This window comes from Blastomyces dermatitidis (assembly GCF_000003525.1).
Source record: "Blastomyces dermatitidis ER-3 genomic scaffold supercont1.10, whole genome shotgun sequence".
Lineage (NCBI taxonomy): Eukaryota > Fungi > Ascomycota > Eurotiomycetes > Onygenales > Ajellomycetaceae > Blastomyces > Blastomyces dermatitidis.
The window spans coordinates 2,002,775-2,022,420 of NW_025544783.1; the positions used below are offsets into that span (position 1 = coordinate 2,002,775).

At 46.4% G+C, this 19,646-nt stretch overlaps 4 protein-coding genes across 4 annotated transcripts; 3 read left to right on the forward strand and 1 right to left on the reverse strand.

Moving 5' to 3' along the window:
• Nucleotides 1–1,107: 1,107 nt before the first annotated feature.
• On the forward strand, nt 1,108–3,492 carry BDCG_08140 (uncharacterized protein; the record flags this gene model as incomplete). The annotated part of the gene is made up of 4 exons (XM_045423916.1): nt 1,108–1,317; nt 1,397–2,050; nt 2,186–2,553; nt 2,619–3,492. The coding sequence occupies 4 exons, from the start codon at nt 1,108–1,110 to the stop codon at nt 3,490–3,492; spliced, it is 2,106 nt and encodes a 701-aa protein (XP_045272753.1).
• Nucleotides 3,493–3,691: 199 nt separating this feature from the next.
• Nucleotides 3,692–16,624, reverse strand: BDCG_08141 (rho guanyl nucleotide exchange factor). Its single transcript, XM_045423917.1, has 4 exons — nt 10,381–16,624; nt 6,941–10,295; nt 5,015–6,882; nt 3,692–4,943 (listed from the first exon to the last, which is right to left on the reverse strand). Exons 2-4 carry the CDS (start codon nt 9,150–9,152, stop codon nt 4,380–4,382), a joined length of 4,644 nt encoding a protein of 1,547 aa, XP_045272754.1. The 5' UTR covers nt 9,153–10,295; nt 10,381–16,624; the 3' UTR covers nt 3,692–4,379.
• Nucleotides 10,571–15,779, forward strand: BDCG_08142 (Sec7 domain-containing protein; the record flags this gene model as incomplete). Its single annotated transcript, XM_045423918.1, has 6 exons — nt 10,571–13,884; nt 13,935–14,280; nt 14,338–14,726; nt 14,795–14,901; nt 14,962–15,344; nt 15,441–15,779. 6 exons carry the CDS (start codon nt 10,571–10,573, stop codon nt 15,777–15,779), a joined length of 4,878 nt encoding a protein of 1,625 aa, XP_045272755.1.
• An 876-nt stretch (nt 16,625–17,500) lies between the features above and the next one.
• On the forward strand, nt 17,501–18,379 carry BDCG_08143 (uncharacterized protein; the record flags this gene model as incomplete). The annotated part of the gene is made up of 4 exons (XM_045423919.1): nt 17,501–17,531; nt 17,639–17,824; nt 18,110–18,240; nt 18,368–18,379. 4 exons carry the CDS (start codon nt 17,501–17,503, stop codon nt 18,377–18,379), a joined length of 360 nt encoding a protein of 119 aa, XP_045272756.1.
• Nucleotides 18,380–19,646: the final 1,267 nt, after the last annotated feature.

The window sequence follows — 19,646 nt, forward strand, 5'->3', positions numbered from 1 at the left end:
GAAGGTTTTTGTTTTGTTTTCTTAAACATCTAGGGCCAGAGGCGCAATTTTGAATAACTTTGGGGAGTTTTCGTCACTACTTTTGTAATTATAGACATGTATCAATAGCACGAAAGGAAGAATTGCAGACCCCAATCGAGCAGGGTTCACTGAACGCAGCCTTGCGTATGGCACGGCCACTAGAATACGAGCACTCACTAACCTCAAAGAGTGGATGTCGTCTCATTCGACCACCAAATTCCGCCGGCAGAACCGGAAACAATTCGTCAGCTCTTTGTATCAACAGCTCCTTCCACAACCATAGCTACCTATACGGGACTAACAAACAATGTCACGAGCAACCACTTCTTCATCCAGGTAGTTGTTCTTGAGATATTCTGACAAAATGAAGAACCGCGAGCTAACATATGAATGTCCAGCGGTTCCAAGAACAGCATTCTTGTTCAGCGGGATGGGGACAGAATCTGGACCCTTGTCGATGTCGACGCAACACAAATTAATGACGAAGCCAGTGATACCAATGATAGCGATAGCAGCAGCATAGTCGTGGTGTCTCGAGGTATAATCGAATGATATGCAGCTGATCACCTAAATATTAGATTCGACCAAAAGGAAACTAATCAACGAATGGGGCTTTGGAAACTTATCAACGGCTGAAAGTGATTCCAGCGCTGTGGCGGTCGGCTCAAGGAATTTTTAATTAAGCACCAACAACATTGCCAGCATCAATCACGCAGCAACGGAGATTGCGAAGTCGATGCCAGATGCTTTCACAAGAGAGCATTCTGCGAGAATGAGGGTCCGCTTGATGCTAAATTAGAAGCCTTCCGCCTCCCGGCCTATCATGTATCGAACAACCCGATAGAGGACATTGAGGATGAGGATGGGATGGAGGAAGAATCCAGATTTTCGAGAATTATCGACATGTTTAGAGATCTCAATCTACCTCGGAGAATGTGGGCCAAAACATTCTCGGTCGGACAAGACCAAACCAGTGCTGCGTTTGCTGAAGCTCTTTTCGAAGCTGCAATCAACACAGGCTCCTCGGACATAGTACAAGCGCTGCTAGAAGCCAGCATTGACCCAAATTAGCCTATCAATGGGTCCATGACAGGCTATGTTGAACGGCCAATTCAATATGCTGCTGATTCAAGAATCCGTAACATCAAGATGGCTACACTCCTGCTCAAGGCCGGCGCCAATGTGGATGGAGTTACGGAGGAGAACGGGGTGCCCGCTCTGCATGTAACAGCCGACCATGGCTCTCTCGAGATGGTCAAGCTACTTATGGATAGCGGTGCAGATATTCGTTGCTGGGTTCGTGCTGAGTACTCTAGTGATATCGTCTCGGGTTTCACACCTCTCACATTCCCTGCTCGTCGCTCGAAATACGTAGATAGAGCATTTGATAATCCAATGGCAGACTCTTCGGACGCAGAAGAAGGGGCAGACTAAGGAGTTTGAAACCAGCCGAATCATACGATCTCTTCTGTCATTCCATAAAGCCAGCCAAGATCATGAAATCCTCCAAGATGCGCTGACTGTAGCCGCATACCACGGCAAAACTGGCATAGTTGAGCTCCTTCTCGCGGCAGGTGCCAATATTGACGGAGAAAACAGTTTGGGATTCATAGCGCTCAAGACTGCCATCTTGCAAAACTATGAAACACTGCAGACCGCTTCGAAGATCATTAGACTTGGTGCTAACCAGAATCACCTGAACAAGTTGTCCCCATTACACATAGCAGCTGCGAAATGTGACGCGCGCTTTGTACAGCTCCTTGTTGATAATGAAGTCGATGTCGATACTGGCATTACACTTGTACCAAAAAGAGATTCTCCGATGTTAAGCCCCCATTTTAGCAACAGAAGGCTAGCCAACCTAGAAGCAACCATTACTCGCCTTCACACTCCGCTTCAGTTTGCCTTACATAGAGTCCATAGTCTCATATTGCGCAGTCGGAAGATAGATAAAGCCGCTATGATCTTATTGCAGGCAGGGGCTAAGCTTATGGGTGGAGAGCTTGTGCAAGCGGTGGATTTTGATAGCGTCTTAAGTATAGACACTATTAGACCGGGGCGTCGACATAAACGAACAGAGCTGGGACGACAGGACAGCTCTCCAGGCTTGCCTTGGGGCTGGGCATGACAGTCTGTCTGCTTTCTTGCTCCGCAATGGCGCCAGGTTGAATGGGGGCAAACTCTTTTCAGTCTCAAGGCTGGGCGACGGGAACTTGTCGACCTCCTCGTGGCCAACCGCGCTACTCACCATGACACAGGCCCGAATGGGGAATCAATTCTGGAAGGGGCTTGCTTATCCCAAGATTTGAACCAGATATCTTGGGCAATTCGTCACGGCCCACGGCCGTACGACTCAGGAGCACTTTGTGCCACTGTCTGTTCCTTCAAGAAAGGGAACGATATCACCTCTATCAAAAGCCTCCTTAGCGAAAGGGAAGGTGGACAAGCTGTTGGAAGCCACTGCAGTAGGTTATGCTGCTTACTGGACAATTTGGCCAGTTTTGAAATGTCTCCTCAATCTTGGGGTTTTGGGTGAATGCAGTTCCATTAAGTTGGTATTACGGATATACGGACTTACTTCTACATTATCACTACAGAATAAGTGAGGGCTGCAAAAGGCAGTTCTGGCACAGCAATTCCATGATCCGCGGTTCTGTCTTGGTCACCGCTATCCTCGGAAAAAGCTGGGAAACAGTGCAATCGCTCCTCGACGCGGGTTACCTTCCTGATGCCCTATCATTGCTGGTTGCAATCAATAAGTGTACCTCAGCAGATGTCGCTAAACTCATTTCCCACGGGGCTGATGTCAACGCGCGCCCCTTTCACAATCTTGATAAACCTTTCCAACTAGCTTGCCGCCTCAAGCACATTCAATTAGTGGCACTGCTCCTTTCTCATGGAGCAGATGTTAATGCCCCAGCAGCCGTGAACGTACCAACAATCGACCATTGGGGTGAAGGGCCGAATGAGCCCCTCCCACGCTCAGCACTGCAGGCTGCCGTTGAACACGGCCATCTAGAGCTTATTGACATGCTTCTCACGGCTGGAGCAGATGTGAATGGCCAATTGTCCCCAGACGCGGGTGCCACTGCGCTGCAGCTTGCAGCCGCAATGGGTATCACGAAACAACTTCTAGAGCTCGAGGTAGAAATCAATGCCTCTCGAGCAGACATTAAAGGTCGAACAGCCCTAGAAGCTGCAGCGGAACAGGGACGGCTAGACATGGTGCAGTTTTTGCTGGAGAATGAGGCAGAGACGGAGGGAGGTGGTATCTGGTATTATCATAGGGCTATTGGATTTGCAAAACGGCATGGCCATCAGACAATTGCCCGGTTGCTTGAAGAGTGGAGGGAGTGGATACTCATAAACTATGACTGCGACGAAATAGAAGACGAGCTCTTAGATGACGAGTTTCGGGAGGATGATTATGGCGAGTATTGGGAAGACGAGGATACTGACGGCTATTATTAAATGGCCCAGCTATCATTTCTTATCAACTAAGCCCTCAATTCCCGTTGTTGTTGAATCCTGTCCCTTCTTTTCATTTATATTCTAAGAAAAGGAGCATGGAATCTAATAAAGTCGAATCATCTCTAGGGACTTCCTAAAGGGTATTGAGCGGTTATCTTCATACCCATAAAAAAAAAAATCAACAGGCGCCCCCGACGTGGCAAAATGTTTCTATAACGTTCGCGTGGGCGTAGTAGTATCGCGACTTGCAACACTCCCAAGGATGCCATCGTCAGCAGAATCCCAAAAGCAACACCTACGTCAAATAATTTTCTGGAAAGCTAAGGTACATACCAACAGTTTACAGGTTAGGATCTGCGGTAACTGATGTAACTAGTATATAAACTTCAGCTTTTGAACGATTCTTGTGTAATCGTTACTACAATAAGGGAATTGTAGTCCTTTCCGCATTCAACTAAGAAGAGCCCGAAATTCAAAAATTCAAAGCAAAGCAAAATGTTCTTGACTTCATTCCACTAAATACAGCAGTAACCTCCTACACATTATTCAAATGGGGAAAACTATAGAACGAACACCATAAACCGATTGTTTTGAAATCAAGAAGCCAACCAATCCCTAAACGCTTAAGAAAAACTCAACCAGCCAAAGAATCAAACCAAAGTCCGTGCTAGGCTGGGTATGGAACCCATGAAAGGAAAATTAACAATTCGAATGCAAAAAGAAGCCCATAACCGCCCTGTGTATGTGATCATATCCATGCCTCATATCCTATCTACCCAAACCTATACCTCACAATAACCGTACCCATCCAAGGACTCCGTCAGTCATCCCGTTCCATTCCATATGCCGTGCCATAAGTTATCAGTGCCATCATCACATAACGCCCCTCATTCCTCTCCCTTTAGTACATCCCCATTCACAGAGTCAAGATGCTGCGCTTTCAACCCTCCAATCTCCCTTTTCAGTCTCAGATTCTCTTTCTTCACCCTTGCCACTTCATCCAGTGCTTCTTTCAGCTGCGATTTGAGCGCCTCCTCACCGGCCCCTAGGCGTACTTCCTTAGTTACTTTTCTGAGCTCAACATTGAATCGTTCATAAAGCGCGCTGTTTTCCGCGCTGGCTTCTCGATAGAGCTCATCGAGTTTCCTAGCTCTCCTCTCGCTCACAAGGAGCGAGTCTTCAATATCCTTCTCGAGGATAGTTGTTCTTGAAGACAATTCCGATAACAATGTATTAACCTTTGACTCAAGTGAGCGAGCACGATTGTGGAGCGTCGCGGTAGAACCTGAAGTCGACGGAGGCGACGCGAGCGCTTTCGGAGTTCCCGGTCGTCGCCTTACCGGGGAAAGTCTAGGGTTCGATATTTCATCTGCAAAAGAAGAAATTTCAGTTTTAATGGTAGACTCTGCATTTGCAATTGCCTTTTTCTCATTTTGAAGGCGTTCCCGTAACTATACATTTGTGGAATGCTATTAGCGCGTAGCTTCATGAAATTCATGCACTGATTTGAGGATCCACATACCTTTTGCGGATTCTGCATTCGTAGTTTGGGAGTACGCTGAATCGATGAAGACGACTGGGGCCTACCGTTATTCATATCCGACGGCCCAGGTAAAGCGACCCGATCCTTGAGGAAGGTATTTCTCGGAGATGGAATATAAGATAAGCCTTCCGATCGTCGCTTTGGGCTAATCTGTAGCGGAATGGCTGAGTTCGGCTTCCTATTCGCGGCTCTTTCCCCAAGCATAGTCCTTGGTGTCGGTGGAGCATTCTCTTTACTTGATGATACCAGAGGCCGCGAGGGAGATGGATTGGCAGGAGCTGCCCTTTTCGGAGTTTGTGGTCCAGACCTACTGGCCGGTCTGGACTGCTGCTGGGGAGGAGAGCCCTCCGGTGAAGCTTTGGCGTTCGGAGAGGAGGTTGGAGTAAGCGGGCGCCTTAAATCAATTGGGGGCAGCAGAGCCGCAACGTTTGTAGCAGGCAAAGCCTTCAGGTCGGACAGCGAACTTCGTCGCTTTTTCCTTACGGTAACAGGTTTGTCCGTAGCGGGATCCTCACCAATGGATGCAAGTGTAGGAGCATTGCTGTGAGCGCTGTTTGGTCTCAACGACTGATCTTCCGCGGATGCGGAAAATATACCATGTGCCAGAAGGCGTTCCCTTGACACGGGTCGCAGTAGACTGGCTAAACGAGAGTCTGTATCGATAGATCTAGATCGGAAAAGGGATGCCTTCGAAAAACTCGGTGGCTGCGAGTCTGCTTCTCCATGTGCTTTAGATTTGCTAAGTGTTCGAATAATAGAACTAACCTTCCCTTCGCTCTCGGATTTACCGCGGTCTCGAGAACTCCCAAAGCCAAACCTCTTTCGAAACGAAGATGTGTTTGAGCTTATGGACCCGTGGTTTGTGGATCCTGTATTCACAGATTGGGTCCGAGTAAGCGGGGTCATTTGGTCATTCAATGGAGTCCCTTCCATGGGTCCATCGAGTGTGCCACTCTCTTCAAATAGCCGATCAAAGTCCTCTACAAGTCGATCGAGGAGCGATATATGCTCCATAGCATTCCCCTTATCCGTCAAAATTTCAGAGAAAGTTGCCGTAAGAGCACCGCGATCACCATCATTACCAGAAGCATCCAGCAGCTCAGCAAGTAGTTTTACAAGCGCTGTAAGAGCTCGACGATTCTGAGGACTCATTTCTGTTAGGAATTGGTGGAAATAGCCCTCGAAATCTCCCGGAAACATCGAATCAAACTTGGATTGTATGACCTCCCACGCGTCCAGAGAAATTATGGGACCGATGTGTTCGTTCCAGGCATTGGCCATGAAGGTTTCAAACGCCACAAATAAAACGTCAACTGGAGATTCGGCGGCCAATTGAATTTTTCCAGCATCCTCCAAAAGTGCATTGTAGAGTTCATTTACTGTGGCGAGGTCAGCCTGTCTTCGCCCTCGAAGTATGCGACCAACAATATTCCCACTCCTCGAGCGAATCGCAATAACGTAGGCTGCAAAGGTCTCTTCTAGAGATTTAAACATATCTAGTGTGTTCTCTCCCGAGTTTACTCCAACGAGAGTGCTACCATTTCTGGATGCGGGCCTAAGTGCTAAGCTATTGGAACGGTCTAATGCGGGCGGAAGGATCTGTGGAATTTCTCGTAGAATAGGTGCAGGTAAAAGTGATCTTGGAGGCGGTAAAGAGCCTTTTGGACTGCCGCCCCAAAAGTTTGATAGAAGTTTAGAGGGAGAAGGGGGTCTGAATCCTCGTCCCGATTTTGCGTGCTCCAGAATGTAGCTGGAAACGGCTCGAATAATGTTGAAGTTAGTGTTTAAAATGGCTGAAGTAAGAATGGGGTTCTCGGGTTGATGCAATGGGCGAAGGACATTATTAACTATACACGTAGTTAGTAATCAACATCCTAGGACGAACCAGGGGGAAAGCTAACTTACGTCGATTGGACAAAACTGAGGTAAACTCCGCAGCTGCAAACGTATCTACTGAGGAGACTCCTACTACAGATTCTATCTCCATCTTGTACATGTCATTCCCAGACATTGAGATCGAGGCGACAACCTCTACGCCTGGTCGACTCAGCTCTTTCGACCTAACAGCGTTTGTTCCGTCAAATATGAGCTTAACTGTGGAGGAGAGGTTTTGGCCACTAGCATCTTTTGGTTCATCCTCGAATACGGATATCAAGACGCCCAGATTGGAAGAACCACCCTTAAAACTACGAAGGCACCATTTGTTTCGCCCCCGATACTCTTCAGGGAAACGTCCCTCAATTCGAGCCTTGGTGAGTTCTTCAATCAAACGGCCAGCCTTGCCCTCGTAAGTGGATAACAGTTCTAACGCGTGCATCGCAGAGACAGAGCGAGAACGCTCATTCTGTACAGAGTTTCCGGCCGGAGTAAGATATAGGATACGGCCACATACCGATTGGGTGCAGCGGATGTTGGTTATCCGCAACGCCTGCAAAAACTTGAGTTCGAAGGGTGTGGGTTCTTCATCAGTGGGCGCAATAGGAGGTTTGTCGAGCTCGGCAAATAGACCGCGAGCGGTCATCCTACTTTCAAATGCTTTAGATAGCAAGATCAAATAGTCTCCGTAAAGTAACAGGATCCCGGACTCTAGGCTTTCTTCAGGTGAGCATAGTTGGTAAGGAGGTGGTAAATCGTAGAAATCAACCGCGGCAATCAATCTTCCTGAAGGTAGGCTGGCTACGGGGAAGTCTTCAACAAGGCTCTGCAGGCGTTTTAAATCGCGGGAATTGTCTTTTGTAGAATGCGAATCTAGTGAACATATTTCTGTGATAATATCGCGAGCCTTGAGGAGTGTCTTAACCGCTGGGTGAACCGACGGAAGTGCACTAGTCATAGCATCAATAAGAAGGCTATATCTTGGGAGGCGCTGAACAGGTTCCATTAAGACTGAACGCATCTTTTGTTCTCCAGTCTCGTACACTCTCTTGGAGAAACTTGACTGGCTATCATTGAGGAAAGAGCTCAAAGTCTGAGAGAAACCATGGTGAGTGTGCATATAATCCCCATATGGCTGGGAAAATTTTGGGAACCATTCCAGGAGAGCATGGGCAAACTTGATTATTCCTATGGGATCATTTCTCTTCCCGGTGGCGTCTCTGCGGAACGACGACGAGTCGATGTGTGTGTTTCTTGCCAAGTCTTCAAGGGCATCTTTCTCCGTTTGTTCCAGTATTTCGCGGATTTCGCCCAAGAATCCCATGTTCACCTCTAAAATCTCGTTCAAACAAGGAGGGAAAAGCTGTTTCAACGCAGTCTCATCAGGGCTTGTACTTGTTGGCGGTTTATCGGCAGCTTTATGGGAAAATTTTTGAATGATATTATGTACCAAGTCGTACATTTTCCCAACATATCTCTCCTCGGTATCTACAGCTTCACACATAGCAAGTCGAAGTGTCTCCTTTTGGGCGGCAGAGAATAATTTGGACTTGCTAGTGTTTATGGGCAGGGATGGGGCGCGCCGCAGTTTCGAAGTAGGTAAAAACACAGGTTCACCAAGATGTTCAACCAACGAAGTATACTTTCCATACTGTGTGGAGTCTCTCTGTAGTTCAGTGTCGCCATCGGAATTGCGAGAGCCATTCGAGGTAGCTATGGACCCGGGGGGTAAAACGAGGTCCACGTCAATCCATGGTACAATTCTATCGTTATAGGCGTCCCTGAGGTCGCGTATGGCGTCTGTAGGGTCCTCTACCTTTACCATTTTATTTGCTAACTCGGCAGCATGGAATTCATCAAATGCGTTCGGCAATCTTGCTGACAGATTTCCAGATCGCGCAGTACCTAGGAGTACATATCTGACCGGTTCAGATAGGTCTCCAAAATATTTCAAAAGACAGACCGCTAATCCTCTGTAAATTTCGTCGCCTTGCTTGTCTCGTGGAAGATGATTGACCGCGGCATAAAGCGGACCAGCTGGGGAGATTGTAATTCGAGGGTAGCTTAGCACCCCACCAGGGGCGATGATATGTGCTTGGAAACGAGAGCTTCGAACGGTGGAATTGGCGGTTATAACAGGGCCGTGGAATATGAGGACTGACGAAAGGATAGGGTCGACCGCATGGTAGAGTGTAAGTTGCTCGAGGGGTAGACCTGCGATGGAAGCGGAAACGAAGGCCATGGCGGGGGAGGGAGTGCCCCTTCTGCACGTTGCGCCGGCGTAAAGATTGAGGGTAACGAGGGGCGATTTGCGATGGAAAGCGTATAGGACAATTTAGCAGGTATAGAAGCACCGTCCTACCAAGTCACAGAGTGAGAATCCGAGTCGTTCTGGCACGGTCGCTAATTCCACCTGCCTTGTGTTTTGGGCATTGCAAAAGGTAAACAAAACTCAAGCTAAGATCAAACACAACCATTTGGTATCATGAAGACATGGCTCTATACCGAATGAAATATTGTTCTGAGTCCCAAGAAAAATTCCCAATGAAATAATGGGTAAATTGCTGAGCAACATAAACCCGCTGTCATCGAGCGGTCAACATCCACAAGGCGGAGAAGTACGGTGAGTTGGCTGGTCATGCCTGGATGCGCTGTTTACGGGCGTTGTTGTTGCCCGCATCCTGTAGCTGTGATTGGCTCCAACACGCGATTGCGCGGCGTCATCCGCGTCTATCGTTAGCTTATGTCATCCAAACAAAAATAGCACGTGATATAACTTCACTCCATTTTAAGGCTTTCCTCCACAATTCTATTCTGAGAACTGTCAATTAATTATTCGAGACTAACCTGTGGAGGACGCGGGATAGCATCGATAGATTATGGACGGCCATTCCTGACTGTCAATTCCCCCCAAAGAATTGTCCCTATCAGTCAGATCCGAGGCTAGTCGTCGAATATGGTCTGCTTCATTCTTAGACAAACATTCCTCCCAAATCTCGTCCCGTTCCAAAATAGTGCTAGAACAGCGATGGGCGAAACTGATCAGTTTCAAAATATCCGGAAGGATAAAGTAGATCCAAACTCAGATCAAGCGACCTGCGCGTCAGATATGAATAATATCCCTGCTCGATACTCCTAGCTATAATATCCTGAAGCCAGCATTTGAACACTAGTAACTTGCTCATGAGATGGGCGGCTATGTGGATGTGTATCGTAGGCGTAGAATACTAAATTATCATACGATGCAAAAACACGAGCCTCGATGACCCACAGGAAAGCACTTCTTCTGTTGACAGAAGCTGAGTGTCAATTAATAGATGCGCTGAGCCTTGTAGTTAACCTCGAAAAATAAAGTATTCAGATGGTCAACCTCACAACGCTAAACCTTAAGTGGAAACAATGTTTATGTCAGCTGCAGTTTTTGGACCTGCCGAGAGGACAGAGGACAGTGACTGTGCTCGACGCCAGACCTTTGTTCCCCTGCCGACCAAAGTATTACGGGATTGTCTGCTGGGAGTCGTGGCTTATGAGGATTATTCAACGTATGGCTAAATGATTGATTGAAAGGACGTCCATACCTATACCGTCCGGTGGCATGAACTCCCCTCGGACACCACTTGAGCCCTCCGCTATATACGTTTGCGCCGCGCAGTATAAAATATGACCATTGCAGTCGAGAAGCTTGATGATCACGATTCCCCTGATATATTAGGCCCTTCCACATCTAGCTCGGTGGCTCAAAATGCCCCAACCCCTACACCGGATTCGTACCAGAGTGGCAACATGAACGGACGCAGCACCATACCAATAGCGGTAAATCCCGTCGAATTGGTGACGACAGAATGTATCACCGTCACATCCTCGATGCGAAAGCATTCAAGATGGGCTCATTCATCTGTTGCGGCTATCCTGGGTGGAGGTGGTGCGTCGCGTTCGTATGAACGCGAGTTTTCAGTCCCGTCCAACTTATCCCTTGAGGGGAAATCCCCGCCGAAAATCGCCCCAACGAAATGTGGAGCTATGGGGGTGGGGGGAGAACATGCACTCGCGAGTAGATGGGGTCTTAGGGGAAAGAAAGGAAAGAGCTTGCAAGACAATCCGCTGATGTCTGCTTTTACGCGGCTACGTATCGACTTAAAAGACTGTAAAGATATTCGTGATTTTGATACCCCGGCGCTTCTACATCCATTTCTTCAGGTTATACGCTCATCGTCGACATCCGCTCCCATTACATCCCTCGCATTGATCTCAATAACGAAATTCTTTGCTTACAATATCATCAACCGGGATTCTCCACGTCTCTCCATGGCCCTTCAGCTTTTGTCAGCCGCTATCACGCATTGCCGATTTGAAGCCACTGACTCTGCTGCCGATGAAATTGTTCTGCTTCGAATCCTCAAGCTCATGGAGGGCATGCTCTCCAGGCCTGAAGGCCAACTTCTGGGAGACGAAAGTGTTTGCGAAATGATGGAAACAGGACTGAGCATGTGTTGTCAAGTTCGACTATCGGAAGTCCTTCGCCATTCTGCCGAAATGTCTATGATAAATATGTGCCAGGTCATCTTCCAGCGCCTCTCCCAACTGGACGTCGATGATATGCCGGATCTCAATTCGTTGCAAGAAGAGAGCGCGCATCAAGATTCTGGGAACTTCAAGATGGATCCCTCAGTGGATGGCGATACCGTTACATCACAACATCCTTCAAGTCTAGGCATGGATACGTCTACCCCAGAAAAGGATCGTACCAGCGGTGAAGACGATTCAGAAGCCACCGTCAATGGTGACACATCTGCCAATCAGCCCGCACCACATGAAGACATGTTCCCCGAAGTCAAACCGTATTCTCTACCTTCGATTCGAGAACTTTTCCGTGTCCTTATTGACTTATTAGATCCACATAACCGCCAACACACTGACACAATGCGAGTTATGTCACTAAGGATAATCGATGTTGCCCTTGAGGTCGCAGGGCCTTCGATTTCTCGTCACCCAAGCCTTGCACAACTTGCGAGAGATGACTTGTGTCGCCATCTATTCCAGCTAGTAAGGTCTGAAAATATGACCTTGTTAAACGGATCTCTTCGAGTTGCGGGTACGCTACTCTCTACCTGTCGCAGTGTCTTGAAATTGCAGCAAGAGCTTTTCCTCTCTTATCTAGTCGCGTGTTTGCATCCAAGAGTAGAAATACCACGGGAACCGGGCATCGACCCAAGCCTCTATTCAGGCGTCCCCCAGTCACCGAAATTGGTGAAGCCCTCGCCGTCGCAAGCCAGCAGTGGTCGTTCAACTCCAGTTCCTGTCAAAGACCGCCAAAAGCTGGGCATGGAAGGCGGATCTCGGAAGCCTGAAGCCCGAGAAGCGATGGTGGAAAGCATAGGAGCATTAACACGGATTCCCAACTTCATGGCTGAGCTATTCGTGAATTATGACTGTGAAGTCGATCGCGCTGACCTTTGTGAAGATATGGTTGGACTTCTATCCCGTAACGCATTTCCTGACTCCGCAACATGGAGTACTACAAACGTGCCTCCACTATGTCTTGACGCCCTCTTGGGATACGTGCAATTTATTGCCGAAAGGCTAGACCAGCCTCCTAATTACGACAATCTTCCAGACCCTGCACGCCTGAGAAGTCAGCGGCAACGGAAAAAGATCATTATCCAAGGTGCTGCGAAATTTAATGAGGACCCTAAGGCGGGAATTACACACCTCGCCTCGCACGGAATCATAGATGACCCACATGACCCTCATCTTGTTGCAAGTTTTCTCAAAGGAACAAGCCGAATATCCAAAAAAGTCTTAGGAGAATTTATTTCGAAAAGATCTAACGAAACTCTCCTTGACGAGTTCATTGGTCTTCTCGACTTCAACGGCAAACGAGTAGATGAAGCGCTGCGGGATCTCCTTGGTTCTTTCCGTCTGCCTGGCGAGGCCCCTCTTATTACCAGGATTTTAACGGTATTCTCGGACAAGTATATCACCAAAGTAGGACCCAGTGGAGTGGCGGATAAAGATTCACTATTCGTCTTGACGTACGCCATCATCATGCTAAACACGAACTTATACAATCGCAATGTCAAGCCCCAGGATCGCATGTCGTTTGAGGGTTTTGTAAAGAATCTGCGGGGAGTCAACGGTGGGAATGATTTCGACATTGATTTCCTTCAAGACATCTACACTTCTATCCAACATAACGAAATTATATTACCCGACGAGCACGAAAATAAGCACGCATTTGATTATGCTTGGAAAGAGCTGCTCATGAAGACCGTGGACGCTGGGGAATTGGCTGTCTTCGACTCCAACGTATTTGACGCTGAAATGTTCGAGGCAACTTGGCGGCCAGTGGTGGCAACTCTTTCCTATGTTTTCATGTCTGCCTCGGACGACGCAGTCTTCTCCAGAGTCGTCATCGGTTTTGACCAATGTGCCAAGATCGCTGCTAGATACAATCTGACAGAAGCATTGGATCGCATCATCTACTGTCTTAGCTCCATTAGCACCCTTGCTCCAGATGTACCACCCAATACGACTCTCAACACCGAAGTTCAAGCCGGTAAAAAGAGTGTGATGGTCAGCGAGCTTGCAGTCAAACTAGGCAGGGATTTCAGGGCACAGCTGGCAACTGTCGTGTTGTTTAGAGTCCTGACGGGAAATGAAGCCATCGTTCGAGAGGGGTGGACACACATTATCCAAATATTTCACAACTTGTTCATAAACTCGCTCATTCCTCAGTTCGAGAGTATGAAGCCGAGGCTGGATATCCCTCCAATTCCGCTCCAACCCCCGTCGCAAATTATCGACCGAGATGGAAGAGGTAACGACAGCGGACTACTTTCGGCCTTCACATCATATCTCTCAAGTTATGCTGCGGATGATCCCCCTGAACCTTCTGATGAAGAGCTTGAAAACACTCTGTGCACAGTGGACTGCGTCAATGCTTGCTCCATTCCAGAGGTTCTTTCCAATATAAGGTATGTTACAGTCTGCCCAACTTTGGAGTATTTTATTCTAACCTTCACAGCTTAATGCCCGTGGAATCTATTGTTTCCTTAGTCAACGCTTTGCTGTCAGATCTTCCGGACACAACCCCAGCAGTTATTGTTGTCAAGCCTGAAAGGCCTCCGCCCAATATGTCTCGGTCACCCAGTAGAAAAGCCGACCCTAATCAACCAAGCTACGACCCTGGAATGATATACATACTTGAATTGGCAACAATTCTGACCCTTAGAGATCAAGATACTATCCGTGAGTTGGGTGAAAGCCTCGCTGGCGCCTTACAAAATATCGTTCGAGACTTCAAGGGCTTCCATTCTCTTGCAGTTTCTCGAACCATATCATACCTTCTAAATCTCCTTTGCCATGCCTATGTACGTTGGACTTTCCCCAAACAATTTATATATGTTCGCGCGATTAACATCAGGCAGGAACACTCCTTTATGCGCGCGCCGGTTGTCCTTCATGCCATCTCTGCCTTCGATCAAGATACGATAGACGATTCAGCCATTAACATCATCAAAGGACTTTCCTTCTGTATCACCAGTGCTGCTCCTCTCAAAAGCGAAATTACAAAGTCCCCAGATTTCTGGTCGATATTGCAGCGGTTACATCGACATCAGGAAGCCGCTCCTATGGTTTTCGACCTTCTTCAACATATTGTAAACTTCACTCCGCCCGTGATTTCAGCCGACAACTACGAGTCTTGCGTAAGCCTTGCCAATGATTTTGCGAGCGCAGGGAGCCTTGCTGCTGTGCCTGACTCAAGGAGGACTCCTTCAGGACGACGATCCAAGCTAGTGAAGCCCCCTAAAGCCCAGTAAGTCCTGTGCTTCTTCCCCGCTTTTTGGCACCTTCATTATTGTCACTTGAGCTAATCCAATTTAGGGATAATCCGTTGGTGCAACGTGGAATTAAAGCAATCGGCCTTATATACCACTTGGCAGGACGAGTACCGGATCTCATTCAACAGTCTCATCTAGAACGGAACGAAGGTACGTGGAAGTATTTTCTCAGATTTGTCTCCACTTCCGGTACTAAAGTAATTTTTTTAGCATGGGCCGCATACTGGTCACCAATATTCAACGCACTGACCACACAGTGCCTCAATCCTTGCCGTGATGTTCGACACCAAGCCATATCGGCACTGCAACGATCCCTGTTGTCACCTGAACTTGCATCGACGGATCATACAGAGTGGATCGCGATTTTTGGAGAAGTATTATTCCCACTAATCTTACGACTCCTCAAACCTGAGGTGTACCAATCAGACTCGGTCGGAATGAGCGAAACTCGAGTTCAAGCAGCAACCCTCGTGTGCAAAATTTTCCTTCATTACCTTGTCCTACTTTCGGAATGGGATGGGATGTTGGATCTATGGCTGAAGATCTTGGATATTTTGGACCGCATGATGAATAGTGGCCAGGGAGATAGTCTTGTAGGTTCTCCCTTTTTTGGTGTGGTCATGTTATTGGTCATTCGTCACACCCTTATGTGTTTCCGAAAGCTAACAGATTTATTTTTGGATACACAGGAGGAAGCAGTACCTGAAAGCTTGAAGAATATACTCCTTGTAATGGCAGATGGGGGTTATCTAGCTCCACCTGCGGAAGACCCTACAAAAGAAAGGATTTGGGTCGAGACGCAGAAGCGCCTAGATCGGTTTCTTCCTCACCTCTTTGCTGAGATATTCCTTTTCAAACCCGAAGAACAACATCCTCCTCCATCACCAGTACCACAGCAGCCATTCCCTTCAAACACCCCTGTTCAACCCCAGCCCCAACCTTGCCCCGAACAAAGCCATGAACACCCCAACGCCAATGAAGCAGTAGCCAAGGCCGATGTTGTGGACGACGATAATACTCTCGACTAAGCCAAGCCACGGGGGAGGGTTGCCGTTTTGCCACTGACTATGGAGAGTCGGAGAGCCGGAGAGCCGGCGCTGATTCCTGCGGAGCTGTCTTGTTGTACAACAAAGGTTGATCATTGCACAATTTTTCCTCATCTAGACAATTTCGAGAATTTGTTTTGTTTTTATTTGGAGTTTGCTCCAAACCACCCGTATATACATACCTCCCATCATGTTAGGTACTTTAGAGAAAGAACTATAATTTCACTTTCTATATGATGCAATCCTCCCTCCCATAGATGCTTAGCCTCCTGCGTTCCTGCTTTCCAGCACTTGTCTTGCTCAACCAGCCAGTCGGCCATCCAACGCTCGACAGGCGCCAGCTCAGCCACTTGTCTGCACATGATGCCCGCACCCATGTTAGGCAAACTGGATCAACGTCCGAGATAGAAGGTGGGAGATGGTTGACTCTCTCTCAACTTCTCAAGGGGCAGCTGGGTGGTCAGGGCTTTTGAAGATGTTGAACTGAAATCCCTTATCGGTTAATTATAGCTTGGCTCGCCTACTAAGAACCTGGAGAAAGCTGTCGTGAAGAGTGTCAAAAACGCAAATCTTTCCTCAGATGAACATCCCCAAAAGCCGTTCCGCAGTAAATGTGCGCTCGATGGTTCTAGACACCATCCATATGATACAACTAACTGATTGACACTCGACATATATCTCATTCACACAACCGGAGAGGTTCATTTCAGTTGCTAATTCGACAGTTTGAAAAGATTTTTCAGATGTTAATGGCAGGGATAAAACCTCACCTAGCTCTTCTGTTACAACTAGTTATGGTAGCCCTGCTGACACCAGCATGTTTATTTACCTTGTCTCTCTCTTCGCCACTCGACCAGCCAACGAGCAAACAGCATGAGCATGACTCATATACGTTGCAGCTCCGGCTCACTGGCAGCCAAAGGTTCTGCCAAAGTTGAAATGCACCTTTTCGGGGCTAGGCGCGTCTTTCTCTTTGCTTTTTACCACCCCGCAGTTGATGAAAGAAATGCACGTGCCAGATCTTTGCTCTGTGAGATGTACTGGTACCAAATAAAATATATCCACGGGTGTACGGTACACAGCTGACGAGTCGGCTGAAAGGTGGTTATATATGTATGGACAGTACATACATACATACTTGAGAATGTAATGTACAGGTCCATGTACTCTACATGCAACACTTGCACCCGTATGGGATTGTTGATTGTGACTATTTGTATATCCCAGCACTCCAGCTGTATCCAGACCCCCTACCTGCTATCCCCGCTTCCTTCAAGTATTTGGCTGCCGCCTTATAGGGGCGTGCTGCGCATTCTAGTTGGTAGACTGAGTAGTGGCACCAGCGGCGTTGGTAACCTTGGTCTCTTCCTCCTGTAGCCCCTGAGTTTTGGGACCTTTGCGCGGTTTATGCCTTATTTAAGTCTGTGAAGTCATTGGAAAGTTTGGTACTGGCACTATTTCTCGCCTCCGAGCTGTTCATTGCACGTGTCCAAATACCTCCTTATCATCAGCTTACGAACATATAAATATTAGTCTACCCCTCAGCTCTTATATAATAATTCACAGTCCTCCATTCCCAAACCCTTTAAAATAATAAGAAGAGCCGGATATCGCATATCATTCTCATATATCAGATACCCCTTCAACGACCCAAGGCATATTCTATTGCCCCTCGAGATTTGATGGCTAGTTTTGACCCTCACATGACTACCAACTACTCGTCGAGAACGGGCGGTATGATTCTCCCCTTCCCGTCTCAATCTACCATTCTAAAGACGAAACATGACTGTCTGTTGAAGCTTTTGCGGGTCAAATATACTAACTGTTACCTTATCTTCCAGAAGCTGCAGACCCCACCAAGCAGGAAAGGCTACACCCCACAAAAAGCGAACCAGCTGAAACTCGAAGTGATCCTTTCGCCAGCCAACGGACGCATGACAACGATCCATTTGCCAGGTCTGTATCTGCCGAGAGGGATAGCGCCACTTCCCCAACTGCGATTGATAGACGTATGAGCAAGGAATGGGGTACGTAGGATAGTTCTTTTGTCGTTGTCAAAGATCACAGCCCGCCTATGTTTATGGTAATGCTCTGGACTTTCATCACCACCCTATTCGCTCAGAGGAGGAGATCATTTGCTTTCTAAGCTTCTTCTAGAAACCAAAGGACGCCCTCCTCCGAGATAATGATGAAGAGAGTATTATATGTTCTTAAACTACCGCACTCGTCCGTAACCGTTAGATTTTGAACGAAAGAAAATTTGGGAGCACAACAGATCGACTAACGCTATTGAGTATTTATCCTGGATATAGACGCAGCTAAGGTGCCCCCGTCAAGATTCCAACGAAGGGAAGGGAGCATTTTTTCAACATCAAGCTCGAGGGATAGCCATATAACCCGTAAGGACCGCGATTCTGCCTACCATGCGAAATTAAAGGAAAAGGTTAGTTTGTGCTACTTTGTGGCGATATCTCCCCTCCTCTGCTATGCTATCGTACCTTTGAACGGATCTCTATTCACTGGACATGGAAACGTGTTTGCTGACAATGCTGATGTTGTGAATTTTGTAGGGCTGGGTGTAACTAAACATTTCGCCTCCTGACGTCATTAAAACGCACGATCCTCACTTTATTTCAACATCTCTACTCTGTATATGAAGTTGTTTGAGTGACAAGTAGTCAACGCTGTTACAGCAGCCTATAGTGACATTTGAGTCAAATGAGTATTTTTGAGTATTTTATACTAGTGTTACCATGTACACACATCAATCATATTCATTCAATTTGTAATTAAACAAAGCTTATTATTTAAAAATTTACAGAGTACAGAGCTGTAGAAAAATAAAGTTTGTAAACAGTTAACTATATATTTTACAATAAACTAGTTAACTTTATTAATTAATATAATATATCACTCAATAAACTCATTCACTTAATAAATTTCAAAAAGCATTTTATAAAGCTATTAATTTTCAATTATAGTATAATAATATAATAAAAGAAGATATCTCTCTAAAGGGAAAAGCTGAAATCATTCATAGACTTATAAATAAGTGAACTATCTAAAGAGAGAGAATATAAACAGCATTTAAAGAAGATCTCTACAATTAATATAAAAGACTCTATTTTTAATTTACTCAGATAACTTAAAAAATGAGAGTTTGAACAGATTAGATGTAAGCATTGCTTATACTGAAGATAATATTAATTTCATCTCAGATTTCTGAAATTTAAGCTGTTGTCACGCTCCTGACCGCGCCAAGACTCTGCTGCGGTTTCACATAACTCATCACTTTCATGCGGATGATTTCATCTCTTCTGCAGACTGACTGAACCGGTTTTCAATCACTCTATGATATCATTCAGATATATCATAGAAAGATCTGATTAATGAATATAAGAACCTCACTTCTATATGAGGTCAGCAGATTACTCTTTCTTAACAATAAGATGCTGCTGAGATATCACTTCAGCTATTCTCACTTATGAAATGAGAGAAGAGTATCTGTTCATTATCTATATAGAATAGCTAGATACTGACTTCTCATTAAAAAAGTCAGTAATTCATTTTTCTTCTACTGAAATATATACAAGAGTTACTGTGTATCTCATACAATCTTCTTAGTATACTAAGTATCATATCTGTGATATTCTTGTAATAACTCTGTAGTCTATGAGCTCACTATTCAAGCAAGATAGTCAAGCTTACTTATACAGCTTCTTAAACAACTATCTCTATATAATATTACTAACTAGTCATCACTTCAGTTCTGTTATGTTACAATTCAAATTGCTTAATCTGATTACATATTTAAATCAGTCAAGCTCTAACAGATTAATATAGTCTTAT

Coding starts and splice junctions, on each gene's coding strand:
- BDCG_08141 (XM_045423917.1), bottom strand. CDS start 9,152: ATGGCCTTCGTTTCCGCTTCCATCGCAGGTCTACCCCTCGAGCAACTT. Junction 6,883..6,940: donor CTCAGTTTTGTCCAATCGAC/GTAAGTTAGCTT, acceptor CTACGTGTATAG/TTAATAATGTCCTTCGCCCA. Junction 4,944..5,014: donor GAATGCAGAATCCGCAAAAG/GTATGTGGATCC, acceptor ACAAATGTATAG/TTACGGGAACGCCTTCAAAA.